Below are 25,368 nucleotides of genomic sequence, written 5' to 3'. Positions count from 1 at the left end.
CAGTAGCTCGGTGCACGTGGTTGGGTGACAGTCCTAATTTTAGTGAGGTTTAGTGTCTACTCAGCACATTGTCTTACCAGGAGAGTACAGTTTGGCAAGTTGTTGGGCCCGGGGCGTGCTGCGGTCCCCAGCGAGACATGCTGCGGGTAGCCGCGCCTTGCTCAATCCCGTTAGGATCCTCTTCTTCCATAGACCGATGTTGCATCTCTCTCTTTGACAGTAGTACTGCTGCTTCCAACTCAATCCTCCCTTCCATTCCCCCGGTTTCAACTAAAATGCTTAAATCATGTTTATTTTATTTTATTTTAAACGATGCCAGTTATTTGATTACTAGTGAATGTTTATGTCAGTGTGGTGGAGTGATGCTTTCGGCACCGGAGCTAACCAATAAAACCCGGAACTACGCCTCTGACACACAGAACTATACAACGGCAGCTACTGCTTTCCTTTCGTCAGATTGATCCAACTGTTTATTTCATTCTTCAAAGACAACAAACAGCATGGTGTTTATGTAAATATCGTACAACTGGCGAGTTTTAGAGTGGCGCTTTCATGTTCTGCTAATTATTCAAACTAGTTTTTTTAATCTCTCCTTTCTTAAAGCCGATTTATGCTTGATCTGGCAATGTGGTCCGGAGGTTCTGTACAGAGGGTATGTCTCAATTGCGGAGCCTCTGGAGGCTTGCAGAGGCCAAATCAAGCCACATACCGCATCGCCTTGCGCCTCTCAAATGTTGTAACAATGTGGAGGGCTCCTTATAGAACTCGTTAGCTTGTAGACCTAAAACAATAAAACGAGTTACCTCTGGTTCGTTAAACCATCCCTATGGGAAAAATTAATTGGGAATGAATAGGGTTTTGGAATAAACCCCGAAAATAAGGTCTGAGGTTAACACAGGCTTAGGAGATCTTATATGTTTTGTTCTATGAGATAATATCAGTCAGTTAATATGACCTTTATGAATTATGAAGGCTCAATGTGTTTCATGTGTTTTTCATTATTACATGCTTCAAAATTCACCAAAAGTGAAGTTAGCTGATATCTCATAGATCAAAATGTATAACATGTCCTAAGCCTGTGTTTACTACAGAACATATTTTCAGCATTTATCCAAAACCTCTACAAAAATGCAATTTATTTTCTCCATGGGCAACAATAGCTAATATTGTTAATGGAAACTACTTAAATAGGTAGAACAAATATGTCTTTCCTCTGAGAATGACAAAACCACCGCCGTAAATACCTGGCATCAGAGCGAACGCCTCTGAGTGTCTAGATCTCACACTTTCCTTTCCTCTAACACTTTGAAAATGCTGCTGTAAAATATTGAGGATCCCTAACGTCCTGGCGCAACAGTGTGCCATGGTTTGAGCTGATACACGCTGTGGTGCGATGCCATTGACGCGCTCTCGCCTGCTGGCACAGATCCAACAGTGCAGGACAAAAACAAGACCTGTTGCTATTTCAGAAACTTTAATGATTCAAATATGACACTGTATAGTCTCTATTTCTTTACAAAGCTTATTCAATTACATTTTAGCCACGTTTTTAAACTGAAGCTGGTTGGAATGGTTAGTAGACTATTCTCTTTCCTGTAACCTTAATTACACTGATGATTCCTCTCCTCAGCATCTGGCTTTCTCATGCAGAATTGTTGAAATGTAATGTTACAAATTATATATTGTTTCCTTAATTTCAATATCTCAATTTCTCATCTAGGTTTAATGAACAAAACGGACAACATGATAGCGATAACTTTCTGTTGGCTAATTCTGACAAAGTGACCAAAAATGGCCTAAATCAGGGATGGGCAATTTGTGGCCCGCTACCCCCTTTTGTAGGCCCTCAATCCTCCCCACCCACACCAAAAAAACGAAAACTCAGTTGTGGTCTCAATTTAATGTTGAGAGTTACAATAATATAATACACAAGGTGAAGTTTTGAAATGTGGTTGTGCATCAGCTGCTTTTATTTTGTTATGTCAGTCCCTGACAGTCACTCAATTAGCCCATGTCAGCTACATGCTTTTCCATTGGTAAGTTAGTCTAGCTTAGGGCCCCCAAAAGGCTAGGGGTATGGATGTGGGTACACAGACCCACAAGCCACTTCGGCCCTTCTTGATGAGTTCCGATTTTTTTGTGGGCCCCAGCCCCATCAAAGTTGCCCATTCCTGGCCTAAATATCGTTTCCAATTGCACCGGTTGTGTGTGCTGGCAGGAGCCCCAATGTGTTCTGCTGACCTCTCATGGTCCAATGAACAGTACCATCACGCAGTCCATCAAATATCATTAAGCATAGGCTGATTGTTTATAACCTACTATAACCATTGCAATGTCTTTATGATACATATTTTCTAACATCTACCAAATATACATTTTGATTATGATTAATTTTGGGCTCAAAATATAGCCTTTTGAATTGTAAAACGAAAATAGTAAATTATTAAAACATTTCCCTTAACTTCTCAAGGAAAGTTAGACAATATTAAAAGATACACATGGACTTGTCAGTTGTAGTCTAGTTAAAATAAGTAATATGGCAAGTTGACTCTCGCCCATAAACAGAGAAGTTCAACTGCTCCCAGGGCACTTTGGTATATCAATGTGTTCCGATGACTGATTTCTGGGAACGGTACCGACCTTCTGTCCAGAAGAACCATGAGATTCAACGGCTGAAACAGCTGCTTAAACACATGGATGCAATTAAAGCAGAAGGCCGTATGGTCGTCAAACCAATAGTCTATTATTGATAGAGAGGAGAGGTTTAGATGCCTGTTTTTAGATGATGTGAAAGTATATTTTGCTCGGTTATATTTAGTATAATCCAGATGTCAATGTCATATATTGAAACTAAGTTTGTCTGATATGATAAACAATAAATGTTGTAGGATTTAGGGAAATATGATATTACATGTATTACAGATAAGTCCATTCAATCATGAGTGAACGATTTGTGGAGTAAATATTTGTATCCTGCTATACTAGGCATTTCATTTCCACTTAAAGATTATAAATGTTTTATAAATAGTACATACATTGTTGCAGTTATATAAATGATATTAGGCCCTACATAATTATCTAAAAGCGGGGGGGGGGGGGGGGGGGGGGGAATCATAAACAAGATCCACTATTAGTTTATGATCATGTCCACAAACATCTCTTTTCCCTAAGTGTTCTGAGAAACAAAAGTCATGTCTTTGCATATTGCATTTCATAAATGTGTTATGATCAATTTTAATATAGAAAAAGATCTCCCCTGAAGAGTCACTGATGCAGCCTGATCTCATAGACTAGACTTAACATAGTAAATATAAATCCAAGACACTAAAATTAGGATGATATGTTATGTGATAATTCAGGCAAAACAAAAGTACGGTGGTTGGTCAGGGTGGATGGGCATGTTAGCAATGCAAATGTTGCGTGTTTGAATCTCATCACGAACAACTGTAGCATTTTAGCTAATTAGCAACTTTGAAACTACTTACTACTTTTGAGCTACTCTGCAACTACTTAGCATGTTAGCTAACCATAACCCCTAACTAATGTTAGCCACCTAGCTAACTTTAGAATTAGCCACCTAGCAAACATTAGCCACAACAAATTGGATTTTGTAACACTTTTAGCAAATTCATAAAGTATTGTACGAATTGTAATTCATAACATATCTTACTAATTGTAATATGTGACATTTCATATATATTGGCTAGGCTACCTGGGGCGGCAGGTAGCCTAGTGGGTAGATCGTTGGGCCAGTAACCGAAAGGTTGCTGATCGAATCCCTGAGCCGCCAAGGTAAAAATCTGGCGTTCTCCCCCTGAAAAAGGTAGTTAACCCACTGTTCCTAGGCCGTCATTGTGAATTAGAATTTGTTCTTAACAGAATTGCCTAGTTAAATAAAGGTTACAAAAAAAATCTAATTTGTAACATACATGAATTGGACAGACATCCACAAATGAATACATAACATATCTTACTAATTGGAGTGGGTTAGGTTTACCATGTTATGTCTGGACAGACAAGAAGGGATGCAAAATGCTACTGACATTTTTCAGGTGGGGAGAGAGCGAGAGAGGGTGGAGGCGGCTTCTCTTGAAGCACTGGGCATCTTATGACATGCATTATCTGAATTAGGCCCACGGAATTATACCTACGGAGGAGTGGCTTCTATGGAGAACTTTGAATGTCTGAGCTTCTGAGAGTTGACTTAACATTGGACCAAAGAAGCACTAGAGTTAAAAACACATCTAACCTTTTTGTAGTTAATAAAACTTATGTGAACTATAATATCCTTAGCTAGCATATAAAAAGTTAATTAATTCTTCACTAATAAAAAAACAATATAAAAACATAAAAATAATAAATTGCTCCCACTTTCTGAATGATGCTTGTATCTTCAGTAGGCTACAGTAACCTATGCTTCGGAGGGGGAGGGGAAGGTAGCCGACACACACACACACCCACTGGTAAAGATTTCCAGCTGGCAGGCAGACGCTGGAATATGTTTCTGGGTGACAGAGTGAGGGCATAGCAGTCAGTTATTAACCAGTAAAGATCTCTTTTGTTCCCGGTTCTGATTCTGTTCCTCTAATATTTTCATTATTTTATGGTTTTCAGTTCTGTTCGCTGAAGAGGTTCCAACCTCTGGCTTACATTGAAAGATGCTGTAGTGAAGGTATGTTATTCTCTCCTGGTTGCCACTGGTTTTCATTAGAAAAACAAGACTCACAACACACACACACACATTCCTTTTCGTCATGATTTATTAGCATTTTTTTATTGACTGTACTAGTTATTGCAATCTGGTTAATTCACATTTAAAAAGCAGACATCATCCAGTTGCCCTGAAATTGATGATATTCATTTTTACAATAACCATTAGGTCCATAGACTGGAAAATCCAATCACACCATTATGTTTTTCTTAACTTTATTTTGTTTGTCTTTTTATTTTGTAATTACAAAAAAGAAAATATATAACAATAATCATAAAAAGGAGGAAAACTCTGAAATATTACGACTGGCAAACAATCACAATACAGCACAAGTACCTATTTACTGCAAGAAATAAAAAGGTACAATAACGAAAGAGTAAAAACATATGCAAAACAAATTGAAAAGAATTGGCACCTATGAAGTTTGATACAAGAAGCAACAGAGGACAAGGTAAATTATGCATTTCTAGAGACTAAAATCAGAGACTAAAGGGCGTTTCTTTTTTGTACAATTTTTTCTTTTGTTAAAAAAACGCACAACCGGGTAGCAGGGACGATAAAAAATACTGCACGTACAATACCTTTTCTCTCCTTCTCCTTTTTTTAAATATCCTTTTCTTTTTTAATAGCATATCCCATTAATATTCATTCCCCACTGCTCGTAATAGCTGTGCCTGGTGGCGGAATCGTTAGAGTTTTACATGTGAGTAGCAAATGACACTTTGATTGGCTGTGATGTTGAAATGGTCCTCCCCCACCGGGCCTGGGTCGGGGTTCTGGGCTGAGCCAGGAGTCCTGCCGGGCCCAGTCTCACTGCGCGTGCTGGCTCAGTGTGTGGTTCTGGAAGGGAAGAGAGGAGAACACATGAGGAGAGAAATAATAAGCTACGTGCCCACACCTCCGAGCCCCCACAGCCACCTACCCCACATCCCTACACCTCTCTTTATACACAACAGTCATGTCTGTCTGTCCATCAGAGGACCCTAGCCTCCTGTAACACGGACTACCTGCTCTACCCACACACACCCATTATATATCATATATCGAGCTTCAGATAAACCCAAACGTCATATTATATTCATTGTGTCTTTGCTTTTCGGTCTTCCTTATCCATGGCAACATGAAACAATGATTTGTTTATTCAGATTTATGAGGCTCGCATCCCTTTTGATATTCTTATAAATATTTGAAAACACCATATCAATACCTTATGAGGCCCACATTCCAACAGCACTTGAGCGCAACACATGAATTCATAATAACACACAAAACACCTTTATCAAAATTACATCCACAACACCACCATCAACAACTGCAGGAGCCTGGTTTCTCTGCACACCTCAACCAGAGGGTATATAACTTCATACCAGATCAAATAGATGTGAAGAGTTAAACTATCAATCACAGCAGATATGGGGCTCCCAGAGGCCTGTGTTAGGGAGAATTCTGGTAGGCTGGCTGGTTCGTCTGCGCTCTCCCCGGGACTATAAACCCAATTCCCAGGGAAAGCTCAGCAATCATCCCCCTCTTCCCGCTAAAAGCTGCTTTCCAAGATTAATCTCTCACAGATAGGCCCATGGTTCTGTGCACCACTATGAAAAAAGGGAAAAAATCTGAAGGATTAAACATGGTTTTCCGTTGATAAATACTTATTCTTTGGGCCTTATCTTGGTGCACATATTTTGCACACGACTGTTGGCAGAGCCAGGCTGCACTAGTTCAGCAGAGGAGGCCAAGCACCCGGGTCTTAAAGCTCTAGACTGGCTGATTGCAGCCATTCAGGGTCAGTCTTTCTTTTCCTCTTTCTGTCTCTCGCTCATTCTCTCCATCTCCCTCTTTTCCTGCACCCCTCCCCTGCGTATGCGAGTGGGAACGAGCACACCGAGGGCTCTTCAGCGAGGAGCCGTCTCTCACTGGGAGCCACTGACCCCATTATGAGAGAAAACCACTTCTCTCTCTCTCTGATCCACGACACCTGCAGTTCCACAACCCTCCAGCAGAGGTCAGGATTGGCTCTCCATCTGCCTGCTTCTCTTGTTACTCAGGCCACAGCAGACAGGAGAGTTCCAGCCAGAAGAGAGGCAGAACATTTTACACAAAACAGAATATTAGATCTTGATTTCATCATCATCATGTGCCAGTTTCATGTGTGCTTCCTTTGAGTCTATTGTCTCCTTATGTGACATAAAATATAATTTTTGGGACGTAGCCTTGCCCCATCTTTGTGCGTGAATGTGTTTGTGTGTATGTGTGTGTTAGAGAGGGAGAGAGAGAGAGGGAGTGTGTGTGCGTGCATGTTTTCCCCCAGGTTTCCAGGGTTTTGTTGGTGTGTATTGATTTGCAGAAAGAGGGGATTGAGAGGCAGTGGCTGCTCCCTGAGTCCCTGGGGTCCTGGGTTACACCAGCACTGCAGCGGCCTGATGGAAACAGCACAGATAGGGGGAGGAGAGGAGAGGAGGAAGGAGCCGCACAAACACCCTCACCTACACTGCTGCACATTCCACAGGATGGATATTTACCATACAACTCAAACTAGAAGAGAACCCACGCACGCACGCACGCACACACACACACACACACACACACACACACACACACACACACACACACACACACACACACATTATAGCCTGCAATATTGGGTTGGTGTAATGGAAAAGTAGCTCTTGTTAAATGTGTTAATCAGTGTGAACACACACAGACAGTCATACACACTGTGATGCTAGTCTCAGCTCTCTTCATTTGAGAGCGTCGTCAGGGGCTGGGGTATTGATCAAGCCGTATGCGATCGATGGGGCGAATGGTGTGTGTCTCTGAATCTGATAATGACTCTCAGTGTGACATCAGTCCTATGCAGCTATAATTGATATATTCTCCAGGATGAGGAGATCAAGGGCTCTGCTTTCTCTCTTTAAGCAGGAGGAGACCGGAGACTGAGACCACAAACACACCCTGTCATCGGACAGAGAACACACACATCACCCAATACCTGACAAACACTATTACTATTACACCCCTACAACCTGAAGAACTAGCAAAGAGTTGATCCTGAAACAACCTCCTCCTCCCATCAGACTGCACAACATCAATGGCTAACAACTCCACATTACACATATCTAAATAGAAAACATCACATTTCAACTCCCTCACTGCCAAGACAAAAGACATCAAGTCGACAAGATAACCACTGTACTAACAAAGGTAGAACATCACAGACAGTGTTATTCCTTTGTATTGTACCATCAAACTAAACAGAGAGAGCATGCTTGCATGTCACAGTGTAGCAGGGGGACACTGTGTGATGGATGGAACAGCGCCCCTCTACACAGGGAGGCTGTGCAGTGGGCAGAACAGCCCCTCACTGCTCAGTCAATATCTAGGCTGTCATTGTTTTCCTAAACTGGTTATAAAAGAGAGGCTAAATCCTGCCGAGCTGTGGGCTCATGGGAAATATGGCCCAGTCGCATTACTAATGCAGAGACTGTGAGACTGCTGCACACACTGGGGGGAGGAAGAGGGAGGAGGGAAAGGGGAGAACAGAGGGGGAGAGAGAGGGGAGGCAGGAGATAAAGATAAAGGAAAATGAAATCTACGTTTCCAACACACACGCTTTATTAACTGTGTTACAACGCGCGAGGACCTAGACAGGGCTGCCATCATGTCACTTTCAATCAGGCGTCTGAGGCGCCGCCGCAGGGCCCCCTGGCCCCCCGGCACCTCACGGCTCCAGGCTCTGTGGCATCCTCTGGGGAGCAGGCAGGGGTGGTGAGACTTAAACATGTCAGTTCACCAGGAATCCTCTAACAAACACAGTCCTCTGGGAAGCAGGCAGGGGTGGTGAGACTTAAACATGTCAGTTCACCAGGAATCCTCTAACAAACAGTCCTCTGCTCTGCACATCAATGTACTAGAACAACAACTTTCACACCAATTGTTTTGCTTTTGCAGAATAGCAGCAGCCTTAACAGACGTGTCCACTATTTGGGAACACTTGAACAGCTAGGGCGTTAAATCTTGTCTGTGGTGATATAACATACCGACATGATCTACTGTAGTAGCATCGCTGAGCAAGTCTAGCATACTCTGATTAGCCTATATGCCCCGATCTCAAACAGCCACAGGAAGAGGAAATACTGCTTTTGGCGCTAGCCTGTCCCTCTTTGCTCTGCTCTGTTTTTAACACAAAATGAAAAATCACCTTTGCCGCCTGGTTCACTTTAGTGTGGCTTATTTTTAGACCGCTGACAGTCTTCCAAGGGCCGGAGACTAACAGATGGGCTGTCTTAAAGCTTCATATGTTCCCAGGTTTTCACCTCCGAGAGACAGGAAACTCACTGGGGAGTGCGCTACAAATAACCCCCCTCGCACTCCCTCTTTCCTTCCCCTAACCCCACCACCCCACCAAATAAATGTGCCCGTTCTCCAGCCATGTACTGTTTCGTCATGATCCTGCCGGCTCCCACCCTCTCACCCAAGAGGGACTTCAACCTCCCCTGTTGCTAAGCCAAGCTCAGACTCAGAGACATCAACACATCCAAAAGACTCACACGCACACAAACCCATAGAACTGGCTAGCCATAACACACAACTGCACAGAAACACACTAACCTGGTTAGACTTATTTAAACATAACACACACTCACTGAAATGGCTGTAGATATACAGTATTACAGGTCCTGTCCTGATACAGCTGGTGTAACTAATGAATCCCTCCTTGGCCTTACAGCTATGGGGTTCAGTCCCTCATCTTCCCTATATCACACAATAACACACCTACCAAGACATCCTGTTCCAACTATAGAATGGGACACAAAGAGGTGTAAGTATATCCTGTGGAATATAACATGGGGTTAGCTATATACAATATGATATAAACATGTGCACTCACATACTATGCACGTGCACACCCAGAGAGAGAACAGAGAGGGGACCTGAGGCACAGCAGTGAGATCCGTACAGACTCTATGGGGCGTAGCGGAGTGTTGAGGGCCAGATGAGCTCAGGGGCCCCAGACGGACTGTGCCATGGGTGACAGAGTACAGAGAGACATGCAGCGCTGCTCTCCCATTCGCTCTTCCGGGCTTGCCCGGGCCTGATCACCAGAGCACACTCCCATTCCCTTTCCGTGTCACTGTCATAACACACTCAATCCCCACAGGTCCCCGGGGACCCCGCTTATTTGATTACAACGCACCCTAAACAAAAAAACAAAAAAAGGTAAGAGCAGCGAACAAAGCATATAGAGAGAGGTGAGTGGAGGGGTTTGATGTAGTCGGCTGCGCTTTGTGGTGTCACAACAAAATGACCACCCAGAGGGAAGAGAGAGAGAGAGGGAAATGGAGAGAGAGACAGGAGTAGAGCGAAAGAGAAAGGGATGGGAATATTCAAGAGGAAGTTTGATGGTGTGACTGTGAGCTTCTCTCCCTAGTAGAGCTGTCAGTGGTGTGTGATTTATAGTGTGTTTGTGTCAGCCTCCAGCTGCTGAATGGAGAACATCAGGGTGTAAAAGACCCCGTCCTGTGTGTTCTCTATGATGGAGAGAGAGAAAGAGGAAAAGAGAGAGAATGAGAGACAGACAGACCAAGTGAGAGAGAAAGACAGAGACCCTACATAGAGTAACACCTCCATGTCGTTACCACACCCTCAGTGTGGTGAGTGGTGTGATGTATGACGTTGATCTAGTGATCGAGCCCACATCTCTACTGTGGTTGATCAGATCACAGTGCAACCACGTCTCTACACTGTTCAGTGCCAGGAGAACCCACTCATAGACAATACCCCCAGCTCATATGTCACTGTCAAAGCCATGACAGTCCTGTTTTGGCAACGAGTGGAACCACAGCACGCAGCGCTTGTCCTGTACCGCAACAACACATCTCAGTTGTACATATTACCTCAATGATCTGGACTGGCCTGTACCACTACCACATGTATATAGTCTCATTACTAACCTGTACCCGGCACATTGACTCTATACCACTACCACATGGATATAGCCTCATTACTAACCTGTACCCGGCACATTGACTCTATATCACTACCACATGTAAAAGCCTTGTTATTTTATTGTTGCTCTTTTATTTTTTACTTTAGTTTATTTAGTTAAAAAAATGTGACTCTTATTTTTCTTAAAACTGCATTGTTGGTTATGTAAGTAAGCATATAAGCAGTAAGCATTTAATTGTAAGGTGTTGTAACCTGTTGTATTCGGCGCATGTGACAAATAAAATTAGATTAGATTATTTTGAACTGTTATATCTGACTAGGGACGACGCTTTGCTCTGTGGAGGCAGACACACTGAAACAGAGACAGGGTCCAGGAAGAGAGAACTGCCCCCCTTCCCTTCCTCTCTCTCTCTTTCTTCCCTTCCCCTCTCCCTCCATCTCCCTCTCCATCTCTCTCTCTCTTTCTTCCCTTCCCCTCTTCCTCCATCTCCCTCTCCATCTCTCTCTCTCTTTCTTCCCTTCCTCTCTCTCTCTTTCTTTCCTTCCCCTCTCCCTTCCTCTCTCTCTCCATCTCTCTCTCTCTTTCTTCCCTTCCCCTCTCCCTCCATCTCCTCTCCATCTCTCTCTCTCTTTCTTCCCTTCCCCTCTCTCTCCATCTCTCGCTCTTTCTTTCCTTCCCTTCTCCCTCCATCTCCCTCTCCAGCTCTATGTGTTTGATAGTATACATATAATGGAATGCAACAGACAGATAAAGGGAAAGGATGGAGAGTGAAGAACAGAGACATAGAATAGCTGACTATCCCTGTGGATCTTTCCTCCTCTTTGTCCCAGGGTTCCTCTCCCACCTCCACGCTGGCCCCCAATTTCTCCCAGACACCTCATCTCTCTGGGAGTCAGGGCAGCCATGGCCTCCCTCCTTCTCTCTTCATTCCACACTGTCACTTAGGGAGGGTAATTTCACGAGGGGAAGGTTTGTGACAGAATCTCTATGGGGAATGTGTGTGTGGGTATTATACATGGTGTCATTGCCCCTTTCAGAGACTTGTAGGAAATAACGTGCACACACAACATGGTAAGATGACAGGATGTGAATGTCTTGATTTTCTCAGAAGATTAGCTTACCCCATGTAGAGCGTTTTTCATTTGAATTCACCACACTCAAATTTGTCTGAGTTTCTTTCGCAGTGCAGGATGAGAACGAAAACAAAACACAGAAAAACAGGTGAACAACTTAAACAGGTCCTGGGGCTGAGGTAGTGAGGGACCATAGTATGTTCTAGAGGTCGACAGATTATAATTTCTCACCGATACCGATTTTTGGAGAAACCAAAAGGCCGATACCGATTATTGGAGGACCAAAAGGCCGATACCGATTAATCGGACGATTAAAAAATAAAATGTATTTGTAATAATGACAATTACAACAATACTGAATTAACACTTATTTTAACTTAATATAATACATCAATAAAATCTATTTAGCCTCAAGTAGATAATGAAACATGTTCAACTTGGTTTAAATAATGCAAAAACAAAGTGTTGGAGAAGAAAGTAAAAGTCCAACATGTGCTATGTAAGAAAGCTAACATTTTAGTTCCTTGCTCAGAACATGAGAACATATGAAAGCTGGTGGTTCCTTTTAACATGAGTCTTCAATATTCCCAGGTAAGAAGTTTTAGGTTGTAGTTATTATAGGACTATTTCTCTCTATACCATTTGGATTTCATTAACCTTTGACTATTGGATGTTCTTATAGGCACTTTAGTATTGCCAGTGTAACAGTATAGCTTCCGTCCCTCTCCTCGCTCCTCCCTGGGCTCGAAACAGCAACACAACGACAACAGCCACCACATCGAAGCGGTACCCATGCAGAGCAAGGGAAACAACCACCCCAAGGCTCAGAGCGAGTGAAGTTTGAAACTCTATTAGCGCGCGCTAACTAGCCAGCCATTTCACTTCGGTTACACCAGCCTCATCTCGGGAGTTGATAGGCTTGAAGTCATAAACAGCGCAATGCTTGACGCACAACAAAGAGCTGCTGGCAAAACGCACGAAAGTGCTGTTTGAATGAATGTTTACGCGCCTGCTTCTGCCTACCACTGCTCAGTCAGATACTTAGATACTTGTATGCTTGTATGCTCAGTCAGATTATATGCAACACAGGACACGCTAGATAATATCTAGTAATATCATCAACCATGTGTAGTTAACTAGTGATTATGATTGATTGTTTTTTATAAGATAAGTTTAATGCTAGCTAGCAACTTACCTTGGCTTACTGCATTTGCGTAACAGGCAGTCTCCTTGTGGAGTGCAACGAGAGAGAGGCAGGTCGTTATTGCGTTGGACTAGTTAACTGTAAGGTTGCAAGATTGGATCCCCCGAGCTGACAAGGTGAAAATCTGTCTTTCTGCCCCTGAACGAGGCAGTTAACCCACCGTTCCTAGGCCGTCATTGAAAATAAGAATGTGTTCTTAACTGACTTGCCTAGTTAAATACAGATTAAATAAAGGTGTAAAAAAATATATACATAAAAAAATCGGCAAATCGGCTTCCAAAAATACCGATTTCCGATTGTTATGAAGACTTGAAATCGGCCCTAATTAATCGGCCATTCCGGTCTAGTATGTTCCACACTCCATCTCCTCAGAAGTTGATACATTTGCTATGCTATACACAAAGACTGAACCAAAATCCTGGTTCTCATCTCAAGTGTTGTTTTTGTACAATATGTTTATCGAGCTGTGTAAGACTACACCATTTATACCGTGACCACAGCTTCACACCGCTGCCTGACAACTAGAGCCGTGTAGGCTACCACAGTGGACCATAGTGTTCTGTGGTGCAGCTCAGACAGACCCAGGTATGCCAGACAGCTGTATGCATCCTGCATGTGGTGCATGCAGTCCCCAGACTGCAAAGCTCTGAGCTGGCCATCATTTTGTAAGGAGGTTTTGGGAAGGGGCGGGGGGCTGGGGTGGGGAGGTCTGCAGAGAGATCTCTTGGTCCCCATTCTAATAACATGGAGCGCCACTCTGCACAGTGGGGCAGCGGGGACACAACTAGAGACTGTCACTGGGACACCTAGATCAAATCCTGCCTCCACACCGTGGCACGCCATAATGAGCGAACTAAGAACTCCCCAGTAACCCACACACACACACACACACACACACACACACACACACACACACACACACACACACACACACACACACACACACACACACACACACACACACACACACACACACACACACACACACACACACACACACACACACACACACACACACACACACACAGACAAACACTACAATATTCACACACCGTAGCATAGCTACAGCAGAGAACATAGACAAGGACTAACTAAGGCAATACCTTTGCTAACGTGAATGTACATGAGGCTAACAAAGACACTGCTTAGTGCACTACTTGTCCAATCAAACACAGCAGACACAGATCACACACTGTATGTTAGTGGTGTGCCTCCATGGCTGCATTTACAATTTGGATCTTTCTTTCACTAATTGGTCTTCTGACCAATCGGATTAGCTCTGAAAATGATCTGATGTGAAAAGATCTGATATGACTGGTCAAAAGACCAATTAGTGAGAAAAAGATCAGAATTGGACTGCCTGTGTAAACGCTGCAGCCCATGTTCCCGGCTCTCTGTATCTCTGCTCTAAGACCCAAACCCCAGCTCCTACAGTACTGTCATAGCAGCATAGCTGTGGATGAGAATGCGCTGCCCTCAAATATTCAACACTTTCTGGATGTAGAGGGAGGGAGGAGGAGGAATCAAAAAACAAACAAGCCGGAGGACAGAGACCCCTCCCTCCTCTCATTCCAAACTGCTGACTGGAGTTAAATATTTACTAGTGCTAAAGGAAATAGTGTACACACATGCGAACAGAGGGGGAGTGCTGGGTGGCGCCCCCCCCCCCCCCCCCCCTCCCTTGAGGGTTAAATTAAATAGTGTAAAGATCAGCCATGCTGTCAGCGAATGACAGCAGACCACGGAGGGGTGAGGGTTGGTGAGTGTGGGGTGGGGGGGGGGGGCACTCTGCGGCACCTGGGGGAGACAAACAACAACACACAAAAAACATCCAAGTCTCTGAAGTTTCCAGTAAAGGAATCCAGATCCGGCAGGCTGGGTCTAACAGCGCTGATCAGGGGCGAAGCATCACTTATTTACCAGCTTACGTCTGCACTATTTATGGGGCATTGGGGAGAGGCACAGATGAGGAGAGAAGAGACGAGAGGAGCTGAGATGGGCTAAAATATGAATGGGGGCTGGTACATATGGGACAAGGAGAGAGAGAAAGCGAGAGAGAGAGGGGGCATGAGAGAGAGTTTTGAAAAGTGAGGAGCGTGGAGTAGGTGGCCATGAGGGAGAAGGGATGATGCAGTGACGTGTCCCCCCACAGGCCCAAGGGACAGCTGAAAGATTAACGGAGGGTGGCCCTGCCTGGGCCCTCAGAGGGCTGGGGTAGGGAGCCCCGAGCAGGGCACAGCCCAGACAGGTCAGGCCGCCTCCTCCATCCTCCATCCATTCAGACCTCATTAACACAAACACCCAAACAACCAGCCCCACCACTAACCTCCACGACCAGCCCAGTTCATCTCCGCACTCAGACCATTGCATATCCCCAACTGTTCCTCCTGGGGCAAAGCACAGGGGTGGGCTGGGGAGCTTGTGGGCGGGATGGGTGAGGCAATGTCCAAACATGGAACAGGGCCAGTAAAAGTGAAGAAGGACACACACTCAAGCCCATCAGAGGATGCTGCTGTGGCCATGTGAGTGTGGCGTTCCTATAGCTTGGTGATGGAGCGAGTGGTCCTACCTAGACGAGCTCAGAGAGGAACATCACCTCTTTTAGACAGCGTGACCCGGTCAGGAGGGAGAGGTGTGGCCATATAGGATGGAATGAATTGAGGAAAAATGGAGGAGTGTGGAAAAGTGGAGAGACGTGAGATGGGGCCATGCCACACTGTGCGATCAGTTGGTGTTTATCTCTCGGTCGCCCGGAATCGGAGTGAGGCAGACAGTGACAGACAGGTTTCAGCGCTCCTCCTGCTGCTAAATGGACTGACTGGCCATATGCCCACCCCCATCAGCCCTACATCACTGTCACGTCAGGGTGGGGGGGCCGGGTCCGGGGCTAGAGGAGGGGGGGGCTCTGTGGGATGGTCAGGAGATTTAGGTTACAGCCCCAAATGGAGCCATGGATATTATTTGTCCATTATGCTCACAGGCAGCTCACTCCTAGGGCTAGCATACCCACCCACTCCTCTACCAACTACCAGAGTGGAGAGGGAGGGAGAACACATGAGGACAAGATGGAGAGAGGGAGGGAGAACACATGAGAAAAAGAGGGAGAGAGGGAGGGAGGGAGGGAGAACACATGAGGACAAGAGGGAGAGAGGGAGGGAGAACACATGAGAAAAAGAGGGAGAGAGGGAGGGAGGGAGGGAGGGAGGGAGGGAGGGAGGGAGGGAGGGAGGGAGGGAGGGAGGGAGGGAGGGAGGGAGGGAGAACACATGAGGAAAAGAGGGAGAGAGGGAGGGAGAACACATGAGAAAAAGAGGGAGAGAGGGAGGGAGAACACATGAGAAAAATAGGGAGAGAGGGATAGAGAACACATGAGGAAGAGAGGGAGAGGGAGGGAGAACACATGCGAAAAAGAGGGAGAGAGGGAGGGAGAACACATGAGGACAAGAGGGAGAGAGGGAGGGAGAACACATGAGGACAAGAGGGAGAGAGGGAGGGAGAACACATGAGAAAAAGAGGGAGAGAGGGAGGGAGAACACATGAGAAAAATAGGGAGAGAGGGAGAGAGAACACATGAGGAAGAGAGGGAGAGGGAGGGAGAACACATGTGAAAAAGAGGGAGAGAGGGAGGGAGAACACATGAGGACAAGAGGGAGAGAAGGAGGGAGAACACATGAGGACAAGAGGGAGAGAGGGAGGTGAGAACACATGAGGACAAGAGGGAGAGAGGGAGGGAGAACACATGAGCAAGAGAGGGAGAGAGGGAGGGAGAACACATGAGGACAAGAGGGAGAGAGGGAGGGAGAACACATGAGAAAAAGAGGGAGAGAGGGAGGGAGAACACATGAGGACAAGAGGGAGAGAGGGAGGGAGAACACATGAGGACAAGAGGGAGAGAGGGAGGGAGAACACATGAGCAAGAGAGGGAGAGAGGGAGGGAGAACACATGAGGACAAGAGGGAGAGAAGGAGGGAGAACACATGAGGACAAGAGGGAGAGAAGGAGGGATAACACATGAGGACAAGAGGGAGAGAAGGAGGGAGAACACATGAGGACAAGAGGGAGAGAAGGAGGGAGAACACATGAGGAAGAGAGGGGGAGAGGGATGGTTTTTGGTAGTACTAGACCGATAGCTCAGGATGATGGATCCAGCCAGGGGCAGGGCAGAATAACACTGACCCCAGCTGCCCACTGGACCCACCCTGGAGTGAGTTATACAGAGCCTGGCCCTCCACGATCTGTCTGGACCCTAATGACCCGACCCAGCCTGAACCCTGCCAGGACAGGGTGGGGGGAGACAGGGAGGGAGGAGTGGACGGATGGAGGAAAGTAAACCTGGTGGAGGGAAGGGGTGGCTAGATCCACATGTCTTTGCGTCTGCATGTACATGTACAGTGTGTCAGCGTCTTCAGTGGTTAAAACAGTGTGTATAAGTATATGTAGGTGTGGTCGTACTACAAGTAGTACACTATATATACAAAAGTATGTGGACTCCCCTTCAAATTAATGGATTCGGCTATTTCAGCCATACCCTTTGCTGACAGGTGTATAAAATCGAGCACACAGCCATGCAATCTCCATAGCAACACATTGGCAGTAGAATGGTCTTGCTGAAGAACTCAGAGACGTTCAACGTGGCACCATGTGTCACCAAACGTCTGTAAAGCAACAATGGTTCAGCCGCGAAATGGTAGGCCACACAAGCTCACAGAACAGGACTGCCAAGTGCTGAAGCACCGATCAAGTTCCAAACTGCCTCTAGAAGCAATGTCAGCACAAGAAATGTTCGTCTGGAGATTCATGAAATGGGTTTCATGGCTGAGCAGTCGCACACAAGCTTAAGATCACCATGCGCAATGCCAAGCATCAGCTAGAGTGGTGTAAAGCTCACCACCATTGGACTCTGGAGCAGTGAAAACGTGTTCTCTGGAGTGATGAATCACGTTTCACCATCTGGCAGTCTGACAGACAAATCTGGGTTTGGCAGATGCCAGGAGAATGCTGCCTGCCCGAATGTATAATGCCAAATGTAAAGTTTGGTGGAGGAGGAATAATTGTCTGGGTCTGTTATCCATGGTTTGGACTAGGCCTCTTAGTTCCAGTGAAGGGAAATCTTAATGCTACAGCATACAGTGACATTCTAGACTATTCTGTGCTTCCAACTTTGTGGCAACAGTTTGGGGAAGGCCCTTTCCTGTTACAGCAGGACAATGCCCCTTTGCGTAAAGCGAGGTCCATACAGAAATGATTTGTTGAGATTGGTGTGGAAGAACTTGACTGGCCTGCACAGACCTCAACCCCATCCAACACCTTTGTGATGAATTGGAACGCCGACTGCGAGCCAGGCCTAAACGCCCAACATCAGTATCCAACCTCACTAATGCTCGTGGCTGAATGGAAGCAAGTCCCCACAGCAATATTCCAGCATCCAGCGGAAAACCTTCCCAGAAGAGTGGAGGCTTTATAGCAGCAACGGGGGGACCAACTCCATATTAATGCCCATGATATTGGAATGAGATGTTCGACAAGCAGGTGTCCACATACTTTTGGTTGTGTATGTGGTAGCGGTAGCCCAGTTAAATGATGGCCTCTCACTATGATATTCAAATGGATTCCTGTAAGAGTATGTATGAATGAGAGGAGGAGTGTGTGTGCTTGTGTCAGGGGTAGTATGTGTGTGTGTGTGTGTGTGTGTGTGTGTGTGTGTGTGTGTGTGTGTGTGTGTGTGTGTGTGTGTGTGTGTGCGCACCAGAGAGCCCAGCAGGAGAGCTGATTGATTAGCTCAATGGACTGGAGTCTAACCGTTACTGCCCATAAGGAAGCTACTCATTTACTCTGCTGATAATTTCCTTATTAATTATCAATCATTCCACAGAAGACATTTAACTAAACCCTGTCATAACAGCCTGTTTAAGACTGGAATTGAATCCTGGTAGTGAAGACCATAAACTGAGGTGGACAAAAATATTGGTTTATCAAAAATTCTGCTAAGATACTCAGGAGTCCATTAGAAGCAATTCATATTGAAGTCATATCTTATGATTTTGGATTATATTGGCCAGCAAAAGATGCTGTATGGTACTGAGAGATGCCATCACTCTGTTGTTTTGAAATGAGTGTTAGTGTACTGACCTGGAGCTCAGTCTGGAAGAAGAACTTCTGTGGACACTGGGAGCAGTCGTAGATCTTGTCCTCCTGACCGTGGACGGCAAAGATGTGCTGCTGCAGCTTATTGGCCTGGACAAAGGCTGGGGGAGGGGAGAAGTAGGAGGATAGGTTAGATGATTGGTCAGACTGGTGATACGTTATGCTAGCTAGAGAACTAGATTTTTGAATACAATTATGCGAGGGAAAAGGGAAAGGTTTCAAGTCTCACTCTCCCTGATTGCAAATCCTGAGGCTAGAGACAAAGTCATACTAGTTCAACTAAAACAACAACTTCAACAGCGTCAATACAAATAAAGGGAAAAGGACCCCTCTCACATGAGCATTAGTGGATGAAGCTCCATCAGAGCCGCTACGGGAATGAGAGGAGAGATGGAGAGATGGAGACAGCAAGCAGACTACACTATCCCCTACAAACCTTGTGATATTTATCAATAAATTACCCTCCATTCCTGTTTTTTCATTTTCACTCCTTTGTTTTTTTTCTTCTGTTTTGTTTCAGTAAACTTAAGTTTGCTGTGTGTGTGGAAAGTCTGAATTATTAACCCTCCCCAAAGGAGCAGCACCCCTAATTTATTCATAACCCGCACAGGAATAGAGTTAAACTTTAAAAGAGTGCTGTGTACCTGTGGGGGAAGGGGGACACACATCTACTGAGAGGAACAGAGAGAGAGAGAGAGAGAGAGAGAGAAGGGTGGCTGCTACATGGTCTGAGCTTACAGTAAGTCATCTGATGCAGACAGACAAACAGGTAGATTCTTAGACAGGCAGGGAGGGATTGGGATGTCCAATTACTAGAGAAACAGATAGATAGAGAGAAACTAAAAACAGACAACAAAAAAATACTGAAAGACAAACAGAAAGATGACAATGGATAAAGAAGGACACAAAATGGCATCTCAGCTGCGGTCAACCATATCTGTATTTCAGTGGAAATAATATTTCTGATTCTTAGAGGGGAGCCGGAGGTCCAATGTGACTTTCAGCCTGCTGCCTGTAGAGCCCTGGCTGCTTAACTCTGAAGACACGTACAGCGGGCCCCTAAACCATCCGGACGGCCACAGAGGATTAGCTGCCCTCCTCTTTCAAACTGCTCTTTATTCTCTGACCTCTCAGGGCCTTTATGATCTGGGGCACAGCAGACACAGGGGACCACGGCCAAGCCTGAAGGACCTTGAGCCATTCTGCTCGGCCTGCTAGTCTCGGCTAGTCTCAGTGTTACACCTGTCAAGCCCTGTGACTGTGCATGTGCCATTATCAAGCTGATAGTGGCTGGGCTAGTCTCTGTGTTGCACCTGTCAAGCTCTGTGACTGTGCATGTGCCATTATCAAGCTGATAGTGGCTGGGCTAGTCTCTGTGCTACGCCTGGCCGGCCCTGGCTCTGTGCTTAACTCTGTGGCTGTGCCTGTGACTGAAAAGAGTGGACTGTGTGAGTCTCAGCCGTTGAGTCTTGAGCCGTTCTGCTCGGCCTGCTAGTCTCGGCTAGTCTCAGTGTTACACCTGTCAAGCTCTGTGACTGTGCATGTGCCATTATCAAGCTGATAGTGGCTGGGCTAGTCTCTGTGCTACGCCTGGCCGGCCCTGGCCCTGTGCTTAACTCTGTGGCTGTGCCTGTGACTGAAAAGAGTGGACAGTGTGAGTCTCAGCCACTCAGGGGGGACGTCTGACCAGGTTGCACCATGGGTAAATCAGCTCTAATTAAGGTTCCCATAAGCACGGCAGGACTCTTGAAGGACCGGAGTTCTCCTACTCAGAAGCACAGAGTTGACCTCTGTGGACTGGCTCTGCTCGGTCAACTGCAGCTTGGGTATTTATCATAATATTTTCACGATCTCACGACTCTGATGTGTGGAGTGAGTTTTTTCCTATTTAGGTAATTCTTTACTATATGGATTTACAGTTGAAGTTGGAAGTTTAAATACACCTTAGCCAAATACATTTAAACTCAGTTTTTCACAATTCCTGACATTTAATCAGAGTAAAAATTCCCTGTTTTAGGTCAGTTAGGATCACCACTTTATTTTAAGAATGTGAAATGTCCGAATATTAGTAGAGAGTGATTAATTTCAGCTTTTATTTCTTTCCTCACATTCCCAGTGGGTCAGAAGTTTACATACACTCAATTAGTATTTGGTAGCATTGCATTTAAATTGTTTAACTTTGGTCAAATGTATCGAGTAGCCTTCCACAAGCTTCCCACAATACGTTGGGTGAATTTTGGCTCATTCCTCCTGACAGAGCTGCTGTAACTGAGTCAGGTTTGTAGGCCTCCTTGCTCGCACACGCTTTTTCAGTTCTGCCCACAAATGTTATATGGGATTGAGGTCAGGGCTTTGTGATGGCCACTCCAATACCTTGACTTTGTTGTCCTTAAGACATTTTGCTGCAACTTTGGAAGTATGCTTGGGGCATTGTCCATTTGGAAGACCCATTTGAGATGTTGCTTCAATGTATCCACATAATTTTCCTGCCTGATGATTCCATCTATTTTGTGAAGTGCACCAGTCCCTCCTACAGCAAAGCACCCCTACAACATGATGCTGCCACCCCTGTGCTTCATGGTTGGGATGGTGTTCTTCGGCTTGCAAGCCTTCCCTTTTTTCCTCCAAACATAACGATGGTCATTATGGACAAACAGTTCTATTTTTGTTTCATCAGACCAGAGGACATTTCTCCAAAAAGTACAATCTTTGTCCCCATGTGCAGTTGCAAACCGTAGTCTGGCTTTTTTATGGCGGTTTTGGAGCAGTGTCTTCTTCCTTGCTGAGCGGCCTTTCAGGTTATGTTGATATAGGACTCGTTTTACTGTGGATATAGATACCTTTTGTACCAGCATATTCACAAGGTCCTTTGCTGTTGTTCACCAAAGTACGTTCATCTCTAGGAGACAGAACGCATCTCCTTCCTGAGCGGTATGACGGCTGCGTGGTCCCATGGTGTTTATACTTGCCTACTATTGTTTGTACAGATGAACGTGGTACCTTCAGGCATTTGGAAATTCCTCCCAAGGATGAACCAGACTTGTGGAGGTCTACAAGCTTTTTTAGATTTTCCCATTATTTCAAGCAAAGAGGCACTGAGTTTGAAGGTCGGCCTTGAAATACATCCACGGGTACACCTCCAATTGACTCAAATGATGTCAATTAGCCTATCAGAAGCTTCTAAAGCCATGACATTTTCGGGAATTTTCCAAGTTGTTTAAAGGCACAGTCGACTTAGTTTATGTAAACTTCTTACCCACTGGAAATGTGATACAGGAGGATACAGGAGGAGGATTGTATTTTACCACAGGAGGGGTAGAGGGTGGAAGGTATGGAGAGACAGAGGGAGATGGAGGAGTAGAGAAGGAGAGGGTGGAAAGGTGAAGAATGTAACAGGGTCCGTGTATTAGCAGCTCTGCTATTTTATGGGTGAGATGTTATTATATGTATGTGAAAGGGCAGAAATGTGTTGGGGCCTGCAGCTCGAGTGGACCATGTGTTCAAATTGTCTCTATGTTTGTGTATGTTAATGTCGGTCAGACACTGAAGCACCTTGACTGCCCTCCACCTGTCCCCCCTCCCCACCTGTGAAGCAGACGGGACACTTGAAGGTGCCGCCCATGCCCTCGAAGCTATGCTCGATCAGGTGACACAGGAGCTTGGCCGGAGAGTCAAACATCTGGTTACACAGCTTGCACTCGTGATTGATGCCTTCCTCTGCAAAACAAGAACACACCATACAACAAGGAGGGTCAGAGGGTGAAGGCAGGGGAAACACATTATACACATACATTATTATCAAACACACACAATTAAAAGCGTCAGCTCATGTACAGGTGTGTGTGTACTAAAGTATAGCGGTTCAATTCCATCATTGCCTCTCTCCCATATGCCCAGAGAGGGAGACATGTCCAGTCTGAATCCTACTGAGAAAGGGATGTCCATCCGCTTCTCTCTCTCTCTCTCTCTCTCTCTCTCTCTCTCTCAGAACTGGCCTGTGTGACCAGCCGCTCCCCCCTCCCCTTCTCCCAGTGCCTCTTCTCTCCCGGCCGGTAATTGCCTGCCACCCCCAGTGGTCTGGGCTATGTGCCCTCCCCCTGCTCGCCGCTCTATTTTAAGCCTGCATGAATGACATCAGCGGCCCCCTCCGCCGTGGGACAGATGAAAGGTGGGCGTTGGGTCCTGGCTGGGCGCCTCCGCTCCTGTCTTATCGGCCGAGCGCCACACAGGACCGAGCCGCGCCCGTCCCCGTGCCATCAGATTACCTCCACTGCGCCCCAATCGCAGCCTCTCGCCAAGCCCCGAACCGTGGAAGACACCGCTGCCGGTCCCTGTCCCCCCTCAAGGCAACCTCCCCGCCTACCCCGCTGTCCCACCACAGACAGTGTCCCCCATGCCCCGAGGTGTCCCGCTGCTCAGCAACAGTGGCACGCAGAGTTAATAAAGTCTTCAATCAAACATCCCTAACACCCCCCTGACCTCCCCACCTCACCCCACCAACACCCCCCATACCAAAACCACATCCACTGACTCCAATCTCCTCTCCGTCTCAAAGGCCTGCACAAGGGTGCCTTAATCCCTGTCTGAATGGCTACGGGAAGGAGGGGGGTGTGGAGCTGGGTGCGGACGGGGCTTAGAGGCATTGGCGAGGGTACTCCTTTGGTCTGCCCCTCCCCGCTGCTGCTTCCTCAAAGACATCGTGTTTGGGTGGGATGCCTTTCTGTCCCAAACCACCCTGAGATGGTGGTTGATTACCATTTAAAATATTAAATTGTGGCAAGATTGAAGCAGCAGGTGGAACTTCCCATGAACCCAGAGACACACACAGAGAGAGAGAGAAGAGAGAGAATAAACCCTACAGCGATAACCACAACACGACCAACAGCACCAACTGACCCATAGAATACTGATCTACAAACATCAACTGACAATAGATCTAGCATACTGCATACGGGTCCAAACGTGAAAATAAGGTGAAATGAGGGTTATGTATGAGTTAAACATTGGGAGAATTCTGTCAAACTATGAGAGAGAGAGAGAGAGAGAGAGAGAGAGAGAGAGAGAGAGAGAGAGAGAGAGAGAGAGAGAGAGACAGAGACAGAGAGAGACAGAGACAGACAGAGAGAGACAGAGAGAGACAGAGAGAGACAGAGACAGAGAGAGACAGAGAGAGACAGAGACAGAGAGAGACAGAGACAGAGAGAGACAGAGACAGAGACAGAGACAGAGAGAGAGAGAGAGAGAGAGACAGAGACAGAGAGAGAGAGAGAGAGAGAGAGAGAGAGAGAGAGAGAGAGAGAGAGAGAGAGACAGAGAGAGAGAGACAGAGACAGAGACAGAGAGAGACAGAGACCGAGAGAGACAGAGACAGAGAGCGAGAGAGAGAGAGAGAGAGAGGGAGAACTGAGCTCAATACAGAGAGCAGGGGGTTAATTGGGCTGTCCGCCAGTCCAAGGGCGCAGAGCGAGGGGGCCCAGAGCGTTTGTATGTGTGGGTCCTATGAAAGTGATGTATTTTCTATACAAATACAGTTGTTTTGATCAGTGAGTGGGGAGTGCACTCTGTCTGTCCTCCCTTTCAGCGCACAGAGGGAGGGCTGGTGGGCTGAGCTCTATCAGACACAAAGCGGGCTGGGTCGGGCGGGCTGTGTGTGTGTGGGGGAACCATGGCGAGATGACAGGACCCTGGAACGTCCTGCCGGCCAGCTTTGTGTCTGAGAGAGCATTTGATCCGTGAGGCAGCCACACAGCCGCACAGCTCCTACTCTGGGAGACCCGCACTGGGGCAGGGAGGGAGAGCAGAGGTTTGGTGAAGGTGAGTCCTGGGAGTTTCACTAAACTAGCACACAAAGCCAAACTGTACTCAACTTGTACAGAGTTTATAGCATACTAATTACGCTATGACATATTAAGAGTATATACTGTACTGCTATACAAATCACTGATGCAGACAATCATGAATAAACATAATCCCTATTAGTGTGTCACCTCTTTTCTTTTCTCACTACATGACCATTACAATTACAATAAAGGATTCATTCATCACAAGTAAGTGGTCGCGGACTTGGCCTGTTAGATGAGTGTATGGATGCTTTGTACAAGCAGCCCATAGAAGAGTCATTAGCATGGCAGCAGAGAGAGGTTAAATAGCTACAACACATCTCATCCTTTAAAGGCCTCACTTCAGCTATCTGCACCACAGATCAGACACGGACAACAGGAAAAAAGAGAAGGACAAACAGACCGATCTGTTAAGAGGCTTGATCGGTATGCAGAGTGAAGAAAGGGAG

The 25,368-nt window shown here is 46.0% G+C and overlaps 1 protein-coding gene and 1 pseudogene across 2 annotated transcripts in view; both read right to left on the bottom strand.

Annotated features, from left to right (window-relative positions):
* The window catches only part of LOC139415880 (plasmanylethanolamine desaturase 1-like), a 28,895-nt pseudogene extending 28,624 nt beyond the window's left edge, over positions 1-271 (bottom strand).
* Positions 272-4,742: 4,471 nt separating this feature from the next.
* The window catches only part of LOC139393127 (zinc finger protein 423), a 153,575-nt gene continuing 132,949 nt past the window's right edge, over positions 4,743-25,368 (bottom strand). For both annotated transcript variants that reach the window (XM_071141535.1, XM_071141622.1), the window contains 3 exons: positions 22,665-22,796; positions 19,065-19,180; positions 4,743-5,551 (listed from right to left, as the gene is read on the bottom strand). In XM_071141535.1, the coding sequence (XP_070997636.1) occupies positions 5,522-5,551; positions 19,065-19,180; positions 22,665-22,796 (278 nt within the window). In that variant the 3' untranslated portion in view covers positions 4,743-5,521. The remainder of the gene's footprint in view (positions 5,552-19,064; positions 19,181-22,664; positions 22,797-25,368) is intronic.

This window comes from Oncorhynchus clarkii, chromosome 1, assembly GCF_045791955.1.
Source record: "Oncorhynchus clarkii lewisi isolate Uvic-CL-2024 chromosome 1, UVic_Ocla_1.0, whole genome shotgun sequence".
Classification (NCBI taxonomy): Eukaryota; Metazoa; Chordata; class Actinopteri; order Salmoniformes; family Salmonidae; genus Oncorhynchus; species Oncorhynchus clarkii.
Note: the sequence above shows the minus strand (reverse complement) of the source record. Positions and strands in the feature narration are given on the sequence as shown.